This window comes from Fukomys damarensis, unplaced genomic scaffold (assembly GCF_012274545.1).
Source record: "Fukomys damarensis isolate Sample0158 unplaced genomic scaffold, DMR_v1.0_HiC HiC_scaffold_8, whole genome shotgun sequence".
NCBI lineage: Eukaryota > Metazoa > Chordata > Mammalia > Rodentia > Bathyergidae > Fukomys > Fukomys damarensis.
In genome coordinates this window covers 3884421-3907325 of record NW_022900920.1, presented here as the reverse complement: position 1 = coordinate 3907325, position 22905 = coordinate 3884421, and the positions used below count along the sequence as shown (strand labels likewise).

The following is a 22905-nucleotide window of genomic DNA, read 5'->3' as shown; positions in this document are numbered from 1 at the left end:
AGTTTCCAGAAATAGTCAAACTGGCAAACTTTATGTTGCTAAGTCCAAAGACATACTGGTATCTCATTAACATATAGCAGAGGAAGAGATAACTCCTCAGGGAGAATGCTACTCCATGAAGCATTTTTAAATGGCCCCTGAGTGTACTTCTGTGGCACTAAGCACCAATTGGAAATCTCTGGGCTGGGATGAAAGGTAAGGAAACTGTTTTATGGCAACACACTTTCTAAAAATGAAGGCTACATCTGCCCTGACTAAAAGCATATTTTACTCTAGACTCACTGGTATCTCCTGCATCTGAACTAGTCACTACAGACTCCCTGACATGTGGTTTGAATCTCTAACATGTTTCTGGTGTCCAGCCTCAACCAAAACCCAGCCCTACATGGATGGCATGGTTTGCTGAAAAGTGTTTTTTTCTTGATTTCTAGCAGGTGTGGGCTCCTTAGCCCTCCTGGAGGGGTTGCTCTTCTTAAGCCTTGACTATTTCCTCCCACTCTGATTTATAATCTCTAGTTCCAAATTTATCCACAACCTAATGAGACACAAACTAGAATATGCACCTATAGTACAGTCGGCCTTTGTTTGAAACACAGTATTAAGATGGTTTTGGTTGGAACTACAGAAATAATTGTCAATGAAGCATCAAGGATTTGAGTCACACCCTACTACAATTAAGTAATATTTATGGTGATTCCTCTTTCCTCTATTAAACAGCAGCCATCTGGTAAGATCTTTGGCTCCCAATTCTTTGGAATACATTTCACCTAGATCAGTGATGGCGAACTTTGTAGGGAAGAGTGTCTGAACTGCAAGCCAAAACCCACTTATTCATCACCAAGTGCCAATACTGCAATGAAACTCGAATACTGAAGTTTTAGTTAGAAAAAAATGACTCATACATTAACATCTTTTGTCTTAAAAGAAAAACAACACATGTGCCATAGGTTTGCCACCACTGACCTAGAGCAATGCTTTTTGAGCTGATTATATATTACAATCACCTGCAAAGCTTTAAATACATTTTACAGACTGGATTCTACATTTAGAGAATCCTGGTTCATTGCTTTGGGGAAGACTCATGGCATAAAAAGTTTAACAGTGTATCAGGCAAAGTTGGGAACTACCAATTTGGTGTAGTAATGGTTCTCAAAGGGTGATCCCTGGACCAGTGGTATCGGCATCTGAAGAACTAGCTATAAATGCAAGTTCCCAGACCCCATCCCAGACTTAGAGACTCAGAGTCAATGCAAGGAGCAGCCCAGCATTCTGTAGTTTAATGAGCTACACAGGTGGTTTTGATTCAGGCTAATGTTTGAAAACCACTTATTTATGGATAAGCTTTTTTTTTTTCCACTTAGTTATGATGACCTATGAGGAAGGGAAATAAGTACTGAGATGGTTAGTAAATTCTAGTCCCTCTGGAACAAGAAGTAGTTGTAGTGGCAAGCTGCTTAATATTCTCTCTCATAAGATGTGGGTGGTTATAGTATCTTTGACATGGGGCAGAAAGTAGTTGTTGACTTTTTTTTTGGCACTGGAGATCGAACTCAGGTCCTTAAACTTGCCAGGCAGGCAGCAGAACCACTGCGCTAAATCCCTGGCCTCCTAGTTGTTCACTTTTAATTCTGAGCTTGGGAAGGGGTCTCTTTGTGGCTTTTATACAAATGACCTCTGAGAAAGACTAGAGGTTCTGCAGTGTTAGGCTCTTGGTATGGCTGGGTGAATCAGGCTTCCCACTATTAAAGTGAAACTCATTTTTTTCTGTTGCCTCAGGAATCCAAAGGGCAACTTCTAGTGTTCGTTACACAAATCCCAAGTACAACCCGATTACATTTTCAGACACTGCTTTTAAAGACTGATTCTCAGCTGGGGCGGGGTGGGTGATTTTTCCCTCCAGAAAACATGTGACAATGTCTATACAACAATTTGGTTGTCATAAGTCGGGTCTGGCATTTAGTTGGTAGAAGACAGTGATGAGGCTAAACATTCTACAATGTCCAAGACAGACCCCACAGCAATGACTTATTCACTCCCAAATTTCAGTACTGCTGATGTTGGCAGTCCTGCTTTAAAGAAACAGAAAAGTAATGCAATGATAGCAACATCATACTATAATTTTGTATTTGAAGAAGTTGAAATATGCCCCAGTTGTCTATAACCACTTAACAGTCACTGGGGCAACATGTTTTTCTACATACTGACTATTCCTAGCATTGCTTGGGCAGGTGTCATTTCAACCAGTCAATTCTTGTTTGCATGAGATACGCTCATACATCTTATATTTAGTAATTTTTGCCTACTTTTTTATTTAGAATGTTGTATTGGCCTTTAATATTTGTTCCCAGTTAAATGTAATAATAAACTCCAGTTGTTCTCTTTTACTAATTCATGTTTTTTTTTATTTGTGAAAAATAACCTATAATTTTGTGGTGCGATATGTAAAAATTCTTGTACGTACATTAAATGCAATTTTTATACTTCTCTAGAGCTCAGTGATATTCTCTTACAATATAGAAGAGACACGTTTGGGACACTGGGACTGAACAGAAGGAAGTGTCAAAAGATCTACTAAAGAAAAAACTGAAAAAATGGAGAAATGTCAACATAGTAGCAGGGAGCAATCTGTGTTACAAAATGGAAAAACAAAAATGATGTCTCCCTACTGTCAATTATTCATAACACAGAAATGATGGAACTTGAAAGAAGGAATGCAACTAAAAATATTCCAATAGTGGTCAATGATTATAATAATTCTATGAGTGGTGTTGACAGAGTTGATGAACATATGCAAGCTATCCTCTAATAAAAAAGCGAGGAAAAAATTGTTATAAAATATTTAGGCACCTTCTGGACCAAACAATATGGAATTCATTTATTATTTATTCAAAACAAGGGGGTTCAAAAAGTCATTTACAATATAGACTAGGTCTAAGAGACCAAATAATTGAAAACAAGATAGAGAAATGCCAGCCAGGACATCCATCATGGATGTCTGCATCATTATGTTTATTTGTTTGTTTTTTTGTTTTGTGTTTTGGTACCAGGGATTGAACTCAGGACCGTGTGCTTGCAAGGCAGGCAGAAGCACCACTGAGCTAAATCCCCAGCCCTGCATCATTATGTTCAGTGGATAGACATTTTATTGAAATTATACTACCCAAAGAAAAAAAGGAAAGGCCAACATGACAGTGTAAAGTGTGTTGTTCAAAGACAGAGACTCACGCAAAAAGAATTCAGAAAGAACTAGATAGTACTGTCCAGAATGTAATATTGCATCATGTATTGAATGTTTTAAGATACATCATACACAGAAAACTTATTGAATAAATTTGATAAAATAATCATTTTTATATTTCTTGTTATAAAAGTTAATGAAAAAATGCAAGTTTTTGTCATCTTGTATTGAAATAATTGGACTGGTAAGTAGCTAAGAAATATAGCCTCATCTGCTCTAGAAGGTTTAGGCACAGACTACAGAGAGCTCTCAAGGATCCTGTTAACAGTATTTCCTATGCCTTGAAAAAAAGCTAAGAATTAACTGGATTTCTCCCTTTTCAAAAATAGCTACAACACTTTGGTAAGGGAATCATTCCCAAGATGAAATATAGAAGCCACGCAGAGGACATATGGCTTAGAAATGGAGAACTTAGGAAAGCAAAGATTGTTTTATGGTTTCCTCACTTATGACCTGCACCTTGTAAGACACAGTGCCTTTTGATATGTTCTTCCAGATGTCCCTGCTGTATCTTTTACTCATTTGGCAGACAGCGCTGAGTGCCTCTTCTTTCTTATCCTGGACTCTGCAACTTTCTACCATTTCAAGTGTGTTCCTTAGAGCAGCAGCATGAACGTGTGGGCATTTGCTGTAAGATACTCCTTCCTTCCTGTAGAATCAGGGACTTGAGACTGAGGTGGGGCCCAGACAATCTAACATCATGGGATCTCCAGGATATTTGTATGCATACTAAATTTTGCGAAATGTTGCCCTTCACACTTGCCAAAATGCAGTCCCTGGATGAGAATTGGGGAAGTTCAGGCCTCACATCAAATCTGAGTCAGAATACCTGCAGTTCATCAAGATCTCCAGTTGATTCTTATCCACATTTGAGTATGAGAATTGGCCAAGAGTATCTAATCCAATTTCCCCGTAGGGTCAAAATTGAGCCTAACCATTGAATTTGATTTGGTTTTCATCCAATTCAGTTTGCAACCAGAATCATGTAAAGAATTGAGTTAGTGAACTGAGGCGCCATTGTATTTTTCTATTTCTATCAGGGATTCCTTTATTTTAAACATAAAAGATAAACATAAAAGACTCTAGCTCAGTGATTCTTAATCCCAGCTGCATGTTGGAACCATCTATGGAACTTTAAAATCTGTTGATAAGTATGTCCCATTCACAGAAATTCTGATCTCAATCATCTGGATGGGATGTTTCAAACTTCAGTTGATTCTAATGGGCTGTTTTTCTGCTCCATTCTTTGATCTTCTGCTCTTCTTCTTTCTGATTAAAGCTTCCACTGGAGGCTATCATTTTAAAATCACCATTACCTCTCTCCTGAGAACTGGATTTCTATCTTAACATCAGAGTCTAGTTTGAACTTTCTTCCTGTTTTAAGTATTTTCCCGAGCAGTCCCTTGTCCTGTCAAAATCACATATAAAACTAGCTCCTTTTGATCCTATAGACTCATTCTCCCTGCTCATCCCTTCTTTACTAGAGTAAATGGTATCATCAACTTTCTACTTACCTTGAGTTGGAATCCAGGAGTCACCTTGTATCCTCTTTTCCTTTGCCTTCTACTTAGCAAAAATCTATATATTCCTCCAATTCTTCTTCACTCTTTCCATATTTATGAGTGCTGAATACATGGCAAGAAATCTCCTAGGTACTAAATATGCAGCCAAGAACAAAATGAGTAGCGTCATTTTCCTCCTGCAAATTATGGTCTTATAAGTTAGGAATGAGATGATATACCAAATAAATATGTAGGATGAAGAACAAAGTACTAAGGGAAAAGCAAAGCAGGGAAAAGCAATGTAAAAGTACTGTATAAGGTAGAGAGCAAGGAGTACTACAATTTATTTATGGGAGGCCAGGGAAAAACTCCCGGAAAAGATGATGTTTGAAGAGATGTGAAGACTCCAAGGTGGGAAGCCCCAGGTGTATCTGGAGGATATCTTTCCACAACAAGATGCAAAGGCCTTAAGTTGGAAGTGTAACTAATGTGCTTGAGGACTGGCAAGGAGGTTAGTGTGGTTGTTGTAAAATGTGGGAGGAGATAGTAGTGGGCATGAAGGTCAAGGAGATAAAAGGATGGGAGGTACAAATATGATTGTGCCTGGAAATTCTTTGCTAAGAATGTTGGATCTTACCCTAAGTGACATAAAAAAGTCACTATAGGTTTTTGTTTGTGTTTATTTGCAATAAAGTGACATGACCTGGTTTATATTTTAAAAGAAACTCTGGCTGATATAAGAATAAACATGAAGTGGACAGCAGAGGAAGTAGTGAGACCAGATTAACAGCTCTGGTAATAATCAAAAATACTTGGACTGGAAAACAGAGCAGGCTCAAATAAACAACTTAACAATGAAACTTAGACTCCTAGAAAAACAAGAGCAAGAAAAACCCAAAGCTCGAACAAGAGAGGAAATTATAAAGATCCGAGCAGAAATCAATGCAATTGAAATTAAGAAAATTATACAAAAAATAAATGAAACAAAGAGCTGGTTTTTTGAAAGAATAAATAAAATCAACAAACCCTTAGCTAACCTTATCAAAAAAAGGAAAGAAAAGGCTTAGATCCATGCAATTAGGAATGAAAATGGCGAAGTCACAACAGATCCAAAAGAAATCCAGAGGATCATGAACACCTACTTTGAGAACCTGTACTCTAATAAAATGGAAAACACAGAAGAAATGGACAGATTTCTAGATACTTATGAATTACCAAAGTTGAACGAAGAAGATAAAAACATTTTAAACACCCCAATCACAATCAGTGAAATTGAAAATGTAATTAAAAACTTACCAACAAAGAAAAGCCCAGGCCCTGATGGATTCACTGCTGAATTTTACAAGACATTTAGAGAAGAACTACTACCATTACTCTTCAAACTTTTCAATGAAATTGAAAGAGAAGCTATACTTCCAAATTCATTCCTGGAAGCAAGTATCACTCTGATTCCCAAACCAGAGAAAGATACAACCAAAAAGGAGAACTACAGACCAATCTCCTTAATGAATATAGATGCAAAAATCCTTAATAAGATACTAGCAAACAGAATACAGAGGATTATTAAGAAGATCATCCATCATGACCAAGTCGGATTTATTCCAGAGATGCAAGGGTGGTTCAACATACGAAAGTCAGTGAATGTAATACATTATATTAACAAAGTCAAGGACAAAAACCATATGATCCTCTCAATAGATGCAGAAAAAGCATTTGATAAAATTCAACACCCATTCATGATAAAAACCCTGCAAAAAATTGGAATAGATGGTCTATACCTCAATTTAATAAAGGCTATTTATGAAAAACCATCAGCCAACATCATATTGAATGGCCAAAAACTGAAAACCTTCATGTTAAAATCAGGAACAAGACAAGGATGCCCACTATCGCCACTTCTCTTCAATATAGTTCTGGAAACATTAGCCACAGCAATTAGACAAGAGAAAGAAATTAAAGCAATAAAGATAGGAAAGGAAGAAGTTAAACTATCATTATTTGCTGATGATATGATACTCTACATTGAAGATCCAAAAAACTCCACCAAAAAACTTCTAGACTTAATTGACAGATTCAGTAAAGTATCTGGATACAAGGTGAATACCCAAAAATCAATAGCCTTTCTATACACAAATAACAGACAGACAGAAAGAGAAATAAGGGAAAAAATTCCTTTTACAATAGCATCCAAAAAAATGAAGTATCTAGGAATCAATCTAACAAAAGAAACAAAAGATCTCTACACTGAAAACTACAGCACTCTGAAAAAAGAAATCGAAGAGGATATAAAAAAATGGAAAGATATCCCCTGCTCCTGGGTAGGAAGAATCAACATAGTGAAAATGGCCATACTACCGAAACTGCTATATACATTCAATGCAATGCCAATTGAAATTCCAACACTATATTTCACAGAACTAGAAAAAAGAATCCAAAAATTCATTTGGAACCACAAGAGACCTAGAATAGCAAAAGCCATTATAGGCAACAGTCACATGGCACCAGGTGTAACAATTCCCAATTTGAAACTATACTACAAAGCCACTGTGATAAAATCAGCATGGTACTGGCAAAGAAATAGGCCTGAGGATCAATGGAACAGACTGGAAGACACAAAAACAAATGCAGATGTACTCAGCTACCTCATCTTCGACAAAGGAGCTCACCATCCTCAGTGGAGGAAAGATAGCCTCTTTAATAAATGGTGTTGGAAAAACTGGATATCAACCTGTCACAGATTAAAATTAGACCCTTATCTTTCGCCATGCACTAAATTAAAATCCAAATGGATTAAAGATCTAAATATTAAAACAGAAACATTAAACTTGCTGGAAAGTAAGTTAGGCAGAACTCTGGAAGACATTGGTATAGGAAAAGACTTTATGAACAAATCCTCAGTAGCACGGGAACTAGCAGAAAGAATCAACAACTGGGATCTCATCTTACTAAAAAGCTTCTGTACTTCAAAAGAAACCATTAGCAGAACTAAGAGACAATCTACAATGTGGGAAAAAATTTTTACCAGCTGTACCTCAGACAAAGGACTATTATCAAGGATATATAAAGAACTCAAAACAATCAGTCCCCCCAAATATAAAGACCCGATCCAAAAATGGGCATCCGAAATGAACAGACATTTCTCATACAAAGAAGTGAAAGCAGCAAGAAAATATATGAAAAAATGTTCCACATCACTGGTCATTCGAGAGATGCAGATGAAAACAACACTGAGATTCCACCTCACCCCACAAAGAATGGCTGCTATCAAGAAATCACACAATAACAAATGTTGGCGGGGTTGTGGGGAGAAAGGAACCCTCCTCCATTGTTGGTGGGAGTGCAGACTAGTGCAACCACTATGGAAATCAATATGGAGATACCTCAAAGAGCTTGGACTGGAGGTTCCATTTGACCCAGCCATCCCTCTGTTGGGTATCTTTCCAAGAGAACTAAAAGAATCATATCACAGAGAAGTATGTGCACCCATGTTTATAGCGGCACAGTTTGTAATAGCTAAATCTTGGAAACAACCTATTTGCCCATCCGTTGGAAACTGGATAAAGAAGTTGTGGTTTTTCTATAAAATGGAATATTACTCAGCCATAAAGAGCGAGAGAATAGATTCATTCATAGGAAAATGGATACATATTGAAGATATACTCCTAAGTGAAATAAATAAGTCCCACATGTGTAAATACCAAATAGTTTCCCTGGTGTGAATATTCTGCAACAATGCATAAGATTCTAATAAGATTACTGACATTTAGAAATGGGAGGAAAGGAGCTAAAGGTGTAGGGAAGGTGTGATACGTAGGGGAAGAACAAAAAGGGAAAAGAAAAAAATGTGAGAGAATGAAAAGATGAAAATAAAGTGTTTGTAGATGGGGAGGGGAGGAGGGGGTGAAGGGAGGGCAGAGGTAAGGGGAAAAAATGAGAATCAAGACTTGCCATGTAGAGGTACATGATCCCAACAATGAATGTAACTGTACTGTATCCCTAAAATGTACCAATAAACTCAATAAAATTAAAATAAAAAAAATACTTGGACTGGGGTGGCAGTGTGGCAGTACAGAGACATTGTCAGATTCTCTAGACATGTTTGAAAGCAGAGTCTACATGAGGGGCTAGATGGGAAGTGAAAGAAAAGATAAGCTTTGGGGTGAACAACTAGAATGGAACTGTATATAGCTAATGGAATTTGGGATACTGTGTGAAGGGTGTGGGGGAGGTGGAACAGAAATTTCATTGCCACTCCCAATTCAGAGTCCTTTTCCTCCTTATTAGGTGTTGGGCAACAGCCACAGATGCAGTAGCTTAGTTTTGGACAGGTTTGGGATGTCATTTAGACTTTTATGAAAAGATGTCAAGATTCAGTTAAAAATTCAGTCTGGAGTTCAGGTTGCTGATCTGGTATGTTTCAGAGAAAGAATGAAACAATCAAGGGGATGACAGTAGACAAAGAAGAAATCCATTACTGGCCTTGGGGAACACCAACATTTAGAGTCAGAGAAATGCAATAATTGTGCATCACCAAATATTTGAATATCTGAACACTGTTCCAGGGGCTGACGATATATCAGTGGATATGATATAGAAGGAACAAATAAAGGAGACTGAGAAGAAGTATGCAAAAGTAAGGAAGTCTCAGATTTTTGGTCCCTCCAATTTGCAAGTGTATAGTCCTCTTGACCATGCTCTCATCCCATTTTGGAAGACTCCACTAATATCCTAGCCAATCTTCATTTTGGTTTTTCTACCTGTAGTCCACCCTACACATGAAAGCCATACACTGCATGTATGAGGTTGCTCTCTATCTCAATTACATGTACCAGTTACCAGGAAGGATCACTTCTAAACTTTTCCCTATCACTAAAGCTCCTATAATTTTTTTATATATAGCTTGCCTTCTTTCCCACTATTCTATTAAAATACATTATGCTTACTCCTCATTCAGAAAATGATTCCTTGGTTAATAAATGATGGTGCCAAAATTGGAATTTGGGGAACTGAACAGGACTCATGCTGGCTAGGATTTGTGGAAGACTTTAACACCCAACTAAACAATACTGGATATTTAACCCAGGGCTTTTCAGACACAGAGCCAGTCTGGGGGGTAAGTCTATCTCTCCAGCTCAGGTGACACATAACTGAGAATCTACAATTGAAAACCATGATAGTGACCCAGAATGATTTGGCTAATCTTTGGCAGATGGTGTCATTCTCATGCCATGATCTAACCTCAGATATGAGGAAGACACACTAAAAAGCCAACAGGCATGTCCTTCATCATCCAGCAGATCACTTAATTCTCAGCCCAGCAGCTATAGCCAAAGTAGGCTAGACTCAGAGAAAAGAGATGATGAGGGCTCCCAGAAGCCCTACTTGAAATAAATTAGATACCTGGAATAACCTTAAAACCCACCCTTCTGAAGGTTGTTACTCCAGGTGAAGACAGCTTATATATTCTCCAGTGTTCTTCAAATTGTTTCTGACCTATACCAGACTGACTTCTAGGGGTATGCATCAGGATTTGCTTCATTTTTCAGTTTTTGTCACAGTAGTGACTACAAGTATATTACCTCTAATCTTCAAAATATCTTTGCAAAATGGAGATTGTTATCAATTTTTTCTTTTATTGAGTTTATTGGTACATTTTAGGTATACAGTACAGTTACATTCATTATTGGGATCTTGCACCTTTACATGACAGGTGTGATCTTGGTTCTCATTTTTTCCCCTTGTCCCTGCTTGTTATTGTTAATATATAGATGAGAAAACAGACTTAGAAAAATGAAACAACTTGTCCGAGGCCAACTGTTAGTATGGAAAAACCAGGAAACTTTAGATCTGTCTGCATTCACAGCCTGTGCTTTTTCTAATGCAAGTAGATACCACATTTCAGGACAAATCTCAGGTTTATTATCTCTGATGTGTTAAGAGTAGTGGGTACATATTCTGCAAGTGCTCAGAACCTGTACAAAAGCATGCATAGCTAACACCTAGTACCTCACTGAGGAGGACTCTGAACTGGGAGGGGAAAGGGAGTCGCTGTCCGACATTCCCACAATACTTCTGCCTTCTGGTCCAACACTTCCCAGATTTAGACTAATATTTTATTTTAATGGACTATTTGGAGTTTTGAAGGGCTTTGTTAATATGGCTATACTTGTTTATATAGTTACATTTCTTTGATTTCCCTGAGATATCTGGGGAAAGAAAGAGAGAGGGGGGAGAAATATAATTCTAAACTGATGATAAAAAAGAAATATAAGGAACTTGCCACAGATCAATTTTGGTTTCCTGGTTTTGGTCTTCTTATTTTTTTTTTTTTTTTCGGTACCGGGGATTGAACTCGGGTCTTTGCACTTGCAAGGCAGGCCACCGAACCGCTGAGCTAAACCCCTGGCCCCCGGTTTTGGTTTTCTATGCAGTCAAAAATTCTCAATTTGGATTTGCTATAAGGTATAGTTAATTTTACATAGGCTAGATCAGCAAAAGGACTTACACGAGACAACTAACTAAAGATAATTCATTTAACTATATGAGACAGGTATGAGGCAAATTATTGAGCACCTTAGGTGCTGTGCTGGAATTATTTTTAGTCTTCACAGTGAACTTACAATGTAGAATCATGAGTTTCTGTTTAAGCAAAAGGAAGATCAACCAAGAGCGGTAAAGCGACCTGTCCCAATGGCCCAGCTAGTAAATACACACTGGGACCTGAGGACTGGGCTTCTGAGGCTCTCTATGGCTTGAAGCAGTGATTCACAGATGTGGGTTCTGGTTTCACCTCTGACACTAACACTGAGCAGGACACTTGAGCTTCTGGGTCCCAGGTGCCTCATGTACAAAGTAGGGCTACAAAATTGCTGCCTGAATAGTAACAGCAAACACAAAATGACTTACTTTTTTGAAAAGATCCTAGCTATTATAAAGGCTTTGCAATTGTGAGGGATTACCACTACTGTTTTTATTATTTGTTTTTCTGGGCTTCAGTTTTCTCAACTTTAAAACTAATATGTGGAGCCAAGCATGGTGGCATATGTTTACGATCCTAGCACTTTGGGAGGCTGAGGCAGGAGGATCATGAGTGCAAGCCCAGTCTGGGCACCTTAGACCAGGGTTGGGGATGTAGCTCAGTGTGAAGGCCCTACCATGGTGAAACAGGTACATACATGCATAAAATAGTAAAATAAAAATAAATAAAATAAAATTTGAGACACGATGATGGCCAAGATTTCTTTCCTGGTTCTATAATTCTATAGTTTTCATTGGTCTAAACCATTTCATGCTACAAAAACAGTTTGGCTTTACAGAATTTTACCAGTGCCAACAATTACAGCCTCTTGTGTTTACAAAGGACTGTGGACTCCTTATGTTTATATCTTAATACTGAAGAACTGCACTGGGATGAGATGAGAAAAAGCTACCCTAACAAATGCTAGTTGGCTTCTGTATGAATAAGCAATCACTTTCTACCAAATCAGGCAGAGAAACACAGAAATATTACCCAGCATCAACTGCTCAGACCTGGAAACCAAAACTGTCTCCTCTCTAGTTAAAAATAGCAAACAATGGTACCACTTTGTAGTCATTATCTTGTTATCTAGTTCGGCATTATCAGAAATATTATCACTGAAGAATTTCTTGAACTACTAAAGGGCAATTATAAACAAGCCAACTGTGTCATCTAGAGCACCATGGTAACCAACATCACTAGAGCATGAAAAAATAGTTGTTAGTCACTAGAATCTAAGCCAATTGGCAATTTAGCTTCTTAAGCATTGCAAAAATAGCAGAATAACAACCCATTATCTCGAGGTCTGACGGGACTACTTTGAACTCTGTCCCAGGACTATCCCAAGTCTGTCCATCAACTCCATACTGTAGGCTCCCGGTCAAAGGCTGTTAATAATTTATTCAACCAATAGTTATTGAAATTTACTGTATTCCAATACATAATTCTCAACTTGTATGTTTACTCAGTTTTTAAACAGAAAGTTAAATAGAAGCTGTTAAGTGAGATGAATGCTGAAAAGTATGAAGAGTACTGGGGGTCAGGGCTTTGCCTGAGGCAGACACCGAAAGAACCAATAGCTGACAGCCAGAGGATGGAGAAAGAGTTTAAAAAATAGATAGAGAACTGCTTTATAGTGCAGCATAAAATAACTACGTTCTCATGACCATGATCCTGTGTCATCAAGAAAAGATTAACTTTTATTTATTTATTTATTTATTTTTGGTACTGGGGATTGAACTCGGGTCCTTGCACTTGCGAGGTAGGTGGTGACAGCATTGAGTTAAATCCCTGGCCCTATTAAGTTATATTGAGAACCCTTTGTTATGGAAGGTAGGAATGAGTATAAAACATTTTAGAAATATCACCATCAAAATGGTTAAAACAAAAGCCAGGCGTGGTGGCACACACCTGTAATCCCAGCACTCAGAGGCTGAGGCAGGAGAATTGCTGTGAGTTCGAAGCCAGCCTGGGTTACATAGTGAGTTCAGGGCCAGACTGAACAATGTAGGGAGACCCTGCCTCATGAAACAAAAAACAAACAAACAAGAAGAAAGGTTAAAACATATTATTTTGGCACTTGAAGGGAACAGAAATTTTATGTGAAAATATTTCATTCTGCTTCCTTCCTCATGATGCTGGAATAAAAGCAGTATTATGATAGTGCCTTGCATTCACATGTAGTGTTGGCTCTATTCTTCCTTTATTTTCCCAGTTCAGATTCCTGCCTCAGCTGGAACGTTTTTTCCTTTCATAACTGTATGGCACAATCCTCTCTCTTTCAAGACTGAGCAGAAATTCTACTTCCCCAAAGAAGTTTTCCCACATCATCCAGGGAATTATTTCTCCCTCCCTTTTCACCTACAGATATTTTCTGGATGCCCTTTCCTGTACCCCATGTTGGTTTATATTACCCTTTCCACAGGGCCCTTCTTCCCTTCACAGTCCCACATTTATGTCTAAGTTGGTGTACCAGAGCTGTGGGGCACAGTGCACATCACCGAACCGCCCAGATATTGACAGTCATGTAGAGGAAAAGTTGGTTGATGGAGGTGGTACTTTCCCTAAATAGACAAAATAACAGCTCAGGAGCCCTTTAAGTTGGCCTTTGCATATCTGCTTGCTTTTCTTGGAGAGTTCTTGCTCTGATGAACCGCTTCTCAACACCCTTTAAGATTAAGCTCAAGGGATTCTACACGCACTCACAAGACCAGGTCAGGAGCCCTATTATATGCCCTCAGGGATCCCTATAATTTTTCTTCAAATCACTTGTAACAGTTTGTAATTATGTGTTGGTTAGTGTCTCTCTCCCTACTGGACTGCAAGCCCCAGCAGGGCACGAATCATGTCTGTCTGGTCCACCTTGTATCTCCAATGCCTCGTACAGGGCTGACAGAGAATAATGGCCCCTCAGTATATAGAAGGAAAGAAGGGTGGGAGGACTTGAAAAGAATCTCAATTTGGAAAGCAATGCACAACAGAAAAAAATTTTTAAAAAGGATCTTGTTTTTGAAGGTCTAGGAGTCCCCAAACACCAGCATAGAGGTAAGCCAGTTTCAGAGAGTATCAGAAAAACTCACAGACCCTCCTCAGAGACATCCAGTGCCTTAAGGAAGCCAGAAACACAACCAAATATACCCGGTGGTTAAAAACATGGAATTGAGGTGAGTTACAATATTCTTCAAATGAAAAACCCAGGAAAGATAAGAGGAAATCAAATTTAGCTGCAGCTAAATTTAGATTAGATAAAAAAGAGAGTCTGACAATGAAGGCTGAGATGGCCTGGAAAGGAAAGTTAAATCTAAAAAAATAAAGTGTGAATTAGATTTTCTCTCAGCTTTTTCAATGCTCTTTCCAGATCAAAGATTCTACTGTTATCTGGCATTTATTTTGCCAGTCTTGGGGGGAAAAAGGCTATTGCATAAGAACATTATAATAATCATAATGAAAAAATTTTAAAGAAAAAAAATAGACTTACAACTTTACCATTTTACATAATCATTTTTACTTTTTCTTTTGTTTTTCCTCCCTGTACATCACAGAGTATGCTTTATCTACTTTTTGCTTTACTTTTTAGAAGAGAAGTATCTCATTCTAAATCTTATTAATTACTTAGCAATGATTAACACATTTTAAAGCATATTACATCTGATTTTACTACTGAAATGTAACTTTGAGTGAAAGTAGGTTTTTATTTTCTTGTATGGAAGACAAAGACTATAACAATAATGTTTTGATAGGTCTTTACAGAATGATCAGTCTTCCCACTGAAATGGCTTACACTAGGATTTGGGGTATAAAAAATTCATTGTTTTGAACAGATAATTTATCAATGAAAAGGTTACATTGTGTGTCTGGGCCAGGACTTATTGGCTCGTTAGATATATTTTAGATAACAGATTCCTTGTAGAAAGACCCAAGAGGAAAGAGGGTACATTTTAGCTCCATAATGACTAGTCAGTCAGTGTCTGTCTTGCTCACCATTATATTTCCTGGTCCAAAGCAGAGTTAAAAAATATTTGAACGAAGGCTGGGGATTTAGCTCAGTGGTTCCACTGCTTGCCTCACAAGCACAAGGTCCTGAGTTTGATCCCAAGTACCAAAAAAAAAAAAAAAAAAAAAAAAAAGAATAAAGCCTGAATATAAAAGCTGCAATAAGCCATTTTAAAGTCATGCTCTACAGAGTAGACTCTGCCAGCAGCTGTGGGTTGTTTTTTGCTGGGGAAGATGGTGTTACTAACTCAGCAAAGTTAACTGAGGTAACTGTAGTACTCAGAGGCCTTTGAATTAAGAATGAGCTCATTCAGAATCAATCTCCCTATTATTTATACCGACCTGTTTTTCTCTTAAAAATAATCTACTACAGGAGTAAAGGCTCTACTCTTTAAATTAGGCTTCCCAGTTACAGAGTTCAACACTAAGGAAACCATACTATCAAAGGAGACAAGTAATCTAGGGATTAGATTATGGATGGTGGTAGGATCAAGAATTTTTCACCTTAATTGGATTAAGGCTGTCATGTGCAATATATTTAAAATATACTAATAGATTATTATTTCATGATAGTGAGATTATTCTCTATATGATTTTCACAGTTCTCTTTTCTACTGTTCTATATTTTGTTTCAGATGCTTATAAACTCCACTAAAAATGGTATTAAAGCCAAGTATGCCACTTAGTCATCCTCTATGTTCCCACTGGATTTTATATTTCTCTTACAGCATTTTTACTTTAATGGTCTATATACAGGTCCATTTTACTTATATGTCAAGACAAGACTTGTGAATTTTAATGTTATTGGAAGTCATGGGGAAAGGTGAGTCTAACTTGCCTTCTAGCTTTGCAAAAAAGAATACTATTCTTGCAGTAGGTTCTAGGCTTTTTGGGACCAGGTTTTATGTCTTATACACAAAATCTTAGCACAGAATTTGAACACAAAAAGGAATGATTGCAATAACTAGATGAAAAACAATAATATGTATGTAGCAGTTTTCTTCTGACATTTAAAGTTTGATTTGTCCTGCTGCAAAGTCCAAAAAGATTGGGCTAGGGATAATTAACAATGCATCTACTAGAGCTCAGCAGATCCTTTCCATTAAAATGTATTACAATTTCATTCCTTCAGTCTTTCAAGAAATATTTAATGAAAACTTACTAAATGTCATAGCCATTGTTAAACACTAGAGCGACAAAAACGGGAGACAGTCTTGCCCTGCACGTGCTCACCATTTTGGAAGAAGGCATTCAAAGGCTGATAGTACAATTTAAGCCAGTAATAGAAATAATGAGCTTGATACATGCCTGTAAATGCCTCACTTGGGAAGTGGAGGCAAGAAGATCGTAAGTTTGAGTCCTGCCTGGGTAACTTAGTGAGACTCTGTCTCAAAAAAAAAAAAAAAAAAAAAAACGGTCTGGAGAGGTAGTTCAATTGAAGCTATTGGGTTCAACCTCTAATCCTGGAAAAAAATTTTTAAAAGACAGAGATCCACATATGGTCAATGAGCCTGGCCAAAACTGGGGTTTAAGGAAAAGCATCCAGAAGAGGCAGCACCTGAGCTGAGTGTTAAAAGTGGAGCCAAAGCTGGATTAGTCAGGTAAAGCATATTCCTGACAAAGAGTACATTGTGAATAAAGCACAAAGATGAGAAACAGCATGGTGCTATTGCAGAATTTGGGGCTGCACTAGCCAAAAGCTGTGGCAGGGAGTGGGGAGCCATGAGAGTGGAGGCCAGGCAGGCAGTGGGCTGTGAGCACTGCTATCCTTGTTCCCAGATTAACATTATCGTGGAGGTGGTAGAAGCAGCAGAGGGGTTTTAATAGGGGATATCATCACTGGAGATTATTTTAGTGGTTCTTGGAGAGGGCAGATTTGAGAGAAGTGTAACTTCTTAGGAGGCATTTGGACAAATGAGTAATAGATTGCTAACATTTAATAATCATAGCTAACACTTAGCACTTATGACAAGTTCTAAACAAACACTGCAACACAATAGTCTTAATATTTAAAGTACCATATGAGTAAATGCTATTATTGTCTTTATTTACAGCTAACAAGACAGATACAGACAGTTAAGTAATTTCCTCACAGCCACTATCAACTCAGGTGGTCTCTGGCCCCAAAGCTTAGGCTCTTTGTCATTATCTCATTTGTTTAATTTCTGCCTCTTGTATTAGAATAAAACCATGCACACTGGAACTGCATTGGTGTTCTTCACTGTGCTTACAGTTTTTAACAAATCAATGAATAACTGAACTAGAAGAAATAGTGGATGAAATTATGTATAGGCTCAAGAGATACTCTGGATGTAGTATTGGTGATTGTAATATTGTTTGAAACAATGGACCTTGGTAACTGTTACGGAGTGAATGTTTGACTTCCCAGCAAATTCATATGTTGAAGCCCTAACCTCCAGGGAATCCTTTAATGAAGTAGTTACGGTTAAATGAAATAATACAGGAAGGCCATAATTTAATAGGATTGGTGTCCTTCTAAGAAGAGGACAGATCAGAACTCTCTTGCCATCTCTATACATGTCCTGACAAAAGGCCATGTGAGGACATGGAGAGACTGCAGCCATCTACTAATTAAGAAGAGAGCCCTCACCAGAAACTCAGTTGGCCAGAACCTCAATCTGGGACTTGCAGTCTCTAGAATCATGAGAAAATAAATTTCTATTGTTTAAATCCACCCAGTCTGTAGTATTTTGATGTGGCAGTCCAATAAGACAATGAATAATAGGATGAGGGTGGGAGATAAAGAAGAGATGTCTAAACTAGGGGACTGGAGGGACAGTAGATGTCACTAATTGGGATACAGGCCTTTGAAAAAAAAGAGGAGATATTTGTTGTAGTTAATGCAAAACCACTAATTATTGTGTAGTTAGGGTTCATTTCACTCAAACATAGAAATAAAGAAGTTAGCTATTTAAAACCAGTTACTCAATAAATGAATATTTATCATTATATCCCATAACATTGGTGGCCCTGTCCTTTTCCTGCAACTACAAAGTAAACAGCATTCTCTGCTCTCGAGGTACTCATAGTCCAATGGAGAGAATACTGTTCTTTTCTGTGAAGCCAGCATGCCAAATAGAAAAGCCGTTCTCCCTCTCCTCGCTTCTAAAGAACTGCAACTCATATAAAGTATACAGATAAAATCTTATGTGGACAAAGAATTTTAGAGTCACGTGATCTGGATTTGACTCTGGGTCTTAGAATACACTGGCTGAGTGATGACCTCAGGTAGACTAAATAATCCTGCAGAGATTTTCAAAGGATCAAAGGTGAATAGAAACATTTCATAAAGTGCAATATGAACATTAGCAACCATTTTAATTATAAAAGCTACACTGCTAACTCACAAACCAGAGGTGAATCAGCCATGGGTAGTAAGTCAGAGGTGAAAAGGCTAGCTTTGTAAGTGGCAGGAATTCCAGGTGGGAGGAAAAAGACTAGAGTAGCAGGGGTAAAATAATAGGCTTTGGGGGCTCCTATAACGTAGGTCAATCATAACTCAGTCAGTTACTAGCTATGGAAAGTGGAGCAAATCATGTTATTCATCAGAGCTAGTTTCTTCATCTGTAAAATGGAGTTAATATTTATGCAGAAAGGTTGTTCTGAGTATGTAAAGGGCTTGGTGAGATGCGTGGCAGAGCTGTTGCTCAATTAATGGTTACTGTTGCTCCTTTTAATATAATCATTTTCCTCTTCTACCTTCTAAGGTTTTTTTTTTTTAGGTGGTGAAGTTATTTGACATGCAAGAAGTAAGGGAAAAGTACGAGCTATTATAAGCTCTAAAAGCTAATTTTAAAGTAAAGGAGTTTAACCATAGCTTCTCCTAAACCATGGTGCAAACATAACTCAAACCACTATAGCATATGCCTTGCAGCCTGGTATAATCAGCTTGATAGTTATTCCTTGTCTTCTATCTGAAGTAAATATACAAAGCACTTAAAAGTTCTCTAAAGATGATGCCTCTCAAACTTTAATATACACTAATATACACATCAGACACCTGAGGGCTTGTTAAAAGGCACATTTTTTTTTTTGATACCAGGGATCGAACTTGGGTTCTTGAGCTAAATCCCCAGCTCAAGACGCACATTTTCATTCAGTAGATTTAGGGTGGGGCATGATACTCTGCATTTCTAATCACCTTCCAAGTGAGGCTAAAAGTCATGGTTCATGGACTACACTTTGAGGAAGTGGCAAGGCTCTGAAAGGACGTGGAAATATCTTGCTTGGCATGGTGTTTACTGGTTGAACTCTCTTTAGTGATCTGTCTAATGGCAGAATATTAATAGAGCACAAATTTTAGACCAGATTTAGAAATTCTTCCCGGGGACTCTTTCAGACAAACAGCAACTTTTTTGGAACAGCCTACTGTGTGCAGGACTTTGTGCCAAGTGCTGGGAACACAGAGGTTAATAAGATAGTTCCTGCTTCTGAAGAGCACTCTTACGGACACTGTATACCCCATAGATTTTAACTTCCTAGAGACAGTCTTGTTTACACTGTTGCCTAAATTGTACGGAATATACATGCTCAAGAAATACTAAATGAATGAGTGACTTCATAGGGGTTTCATTAAAAAAAAAACATCTTCTGGAAGCACATGAAAATAAAACATTTTCTTAACTGTTTGTTATCTTAGCTACTGCATATAAAAGTGATTATGTTAAAAAGAGGACATTAGATTGGGCTCTAGTCCAATCTGACTAGCATCCTATAAGAAAAAGAATTTAGATATACAAGTCAACAACAAGGATGCACTGGATAGAGGACTCATGTCAAGACACAGCAAGGCATCAATCTATAAGCCAGTGAGAAAAGCCTCACAAGAAGCCAAACATGCTGACAGCTTGATCCTGGACTCCTAGGCTCCAGAACTATAAGAGAACAACTTTCTGTTGTGTAAGCTGTCCATTCTGCATTATTTTGGTAGTTCTTGTCTAATACAGATTTTTCTTAGCTTTTATACCCAGATTCAAGACCCTATTTTTGTAGGCTACAGAAAAAAGTAAGCATAATTCTATGAATTGATGGATGAAATTCAAGAGTGCAATGGGAATTATTAATGCAAAGGTTCAGGGAAGATAGAAAGGTGTGAGATAGTAGCCAAAATTAGGTTAAATAGAGCAGCTGCCATATTCACATTTCCCTCCCTTTCACATGATATCAACACAAAGTCGAGACCTGTTCTCTCCACAGATCTAACATTGAAAGTAGCTTTTAGACTTTATTCCCTTCCTGGGTATGTTTGGATATTTAACACAATTTTAAAATATTGTGGAAGGAGGAAGACCCTAGATTTCTCTCTATGAGCCCTAAGAGTCCTTGTGAAGATAAAGAAATGAGATTTACTATTGAACAAACAAAAAAGGTATTAAAAACGAATAACTGAGAGTTCTGCTAGCTACAATGAAGGCCCAATTCGAAAGTCAGGTCATTGGTTTGTTTTTAATAAGCATATCAACTCATGTACAAATAAGTGCCCCCTTTAAAGCAGTCATTCTGGAAAATTCTACAGTTATTCTAACCACTATTCTCAAACTATAGAGTTGTTTTGGGTCTGTTAGATAATCTTCTGAATGATTTCCATGGTGACTCTTGAAAGTAGATTTGATTTTCAAAAACAACCAGGGGCTCAAGGCCAAATGTAGTAAAGTAGGGGAGCAGGCAGACATAAAGCCAAGAGGGTGTGAAAAACTATAGTAGTACATAAGATCCTAATGAGATAAATGACAATGTGAAATAGGAAGAAAAGGGCTAAAGGTGTAGGGAAAGTGGGAAGGGTAGGGGAAGGGTAATAAGGGAAAAGAAAAAATATGAGAAAATGAAAAAATAGAAATAAAGTGTAAATGGGGAGGGGAGGAGGGGGTGAAGGGAGGGCAGGAACAAGGGGAAAAAATGAGAACCAAGACCTGTCATGTAAAGGTACAAGATCCCCAAAATGAATGTAACTGTGCTGTATACCTAAAATATACCAACAAACTCAATTAAAAAAAAAAAAGCCAAGAGGATCGACTCTAAAGTATCCTAGCTGCTTTTTCTTGAGTGAGTTTGTATTCAGCCCCAGAAGGCAGTTTCTGAAGACAAACCCCAGGCAGGAAGTCACCATGTCACATACTTTGTTACAAGGTCAAGCTTGAGGTCAGGGAGAGGTAGTGACTGTGCTGAAGGAAACGCCATTCATTTGGACCTGCACGTTTTCTAGGGTCTCCTCTCTGTAGAATTATTTCCTCAGGTCCAGATCTATGATTTCATGCGGCTGGAGTTCCCAGAAGTACAAGGATTCCACCTCCTTAGCCAACTATTAATCCCCAAAGTGGGTATTTTGTGTGTTCAATGAATGGCTGATGTCAGTGGAATATGCAGAAGACTGTCTAAGGTGTCTCTGGCTTATTCTAACTCCACTCAAAGGGCAGGAGGTTCTGACGGCATACATTTCTGCTCTTGAGTAAGGAAGGTGTCAGTCACAGCTGGAGCTGTCCAGCAATGGAGTTTGCTCCGCAACCGGGAGGAGTAGAAAGCAGAATGCTTGTCATAGCGGGGCCCTTGTAACCAAAGGATAGGGAGTGCTATCTTAAGTCCAATCTACACAAAAGCTGGCCCTTAGTAGGCCCTGAAAATATACTGGTGGAATGGAATGAATGAGGAACATAGTGCTTAATGAACCAAATAGTGGGACGAAGCCTGGGGCTCAGTCAGATGCAGAGAAGGCAGGGAGAAGTGAGAGGAAAACAGCTAGCAAGCGAAGACGTAAGGCCTCCCTCACGTTTTTGGCACCTTAGAAGATAAATTGCTTTGGGCACTTGAAGCCATAGTTTTGAAAGAGCAACACCTTTGAAGGGGAAGGGAGCTGGGGGAGGAAAATGACCACTGCTCACCCTTCTTAAACTCCTCCAGCACTGTGTCCAGCCGGGTATCATTGAAGACGCAGTGTAGAGGCCGGTTGTAGAAGCGGGTGACGGTAAGGAGTGGGGTGCAGTCGTCAGGGTCCACAAAGGCCAAGTCCTTGACAAAAAGAATGTCCACAATGTTGTGTCGCTGGTCGCCCTCGTAAACGGGGATGCGAGTGTAGCCGCTTCGAAGGATCTCAGAGACGGTGGCAAAGTCGAGCACCGCATCTGAACGCAGCATGAAGCAGTCCCCGAGGGGGGTCAACACCTCCTCCACCACTTTGGTGCGCAGCTCCAGGGCTCCCTGGATGATGTTCAGCTCCTCCTTCACCAGATCGCTATAGGGGTCTGCAGCCCGCAGTGTCTCCAGTAGTTTCTCCCGCGTGTAGAAGGTGCTGATCTCCTGACGTAGCGCCCAGTCCAGCAGACGGCCCAGCGGGTAGCACACCGGGAAGGCGGCCGCCATGAGGAGGCGGGTCAGGCATACACTGTGAGAGGCGATGACCAGCCCGTGCCGTGAGCACACCGAGTATGGGCAAATCTCAGCTCCCAGGAACACGGCGCCCGTGCATAGAAGCACTGGCAGCCACGGGAAATGAACCCCCGCCTCATTGTAGTCCTCCCCGGGGTCCCCGAAACCCGGCGGCAGCGAGGCGCATAGCCAACCGGCCAGGGCGGCGTTGGCTCCGGCTTGGCCCAGGAGCAGGGTGCAAAGCAGATGGGTCCCCCTGCCGCGCACGGCCTGCA

General features: G+C 38.9%; 1 protein-coding gene across 1 annotated transcript in view; it reads right to left on the bottom strand.

The window, feature by feature from the left end:
- The window catches only part of Cnnm1 (cyclin and CBS domain divalent metal cation transport mediator 1), a 64341-nt gene extending 41448 nt beyond the window's left edge, over positions 1–22893 (bottom strand). The window contains exon 1 of the mRNA XM_033761314.1: positions 22147–22893. Within this exon, the coding sequence (XP_033617205.1) occupies positions 22147–22624 (478 nt within the window). The 5' untranslated portion in view covers positions 22625–22893. The remainder of the gene's footprint in view (positions 1–22146) is intronic.
- Between the last annotated feature and the right edge of the window lie 12 nt (positions 22894–22905).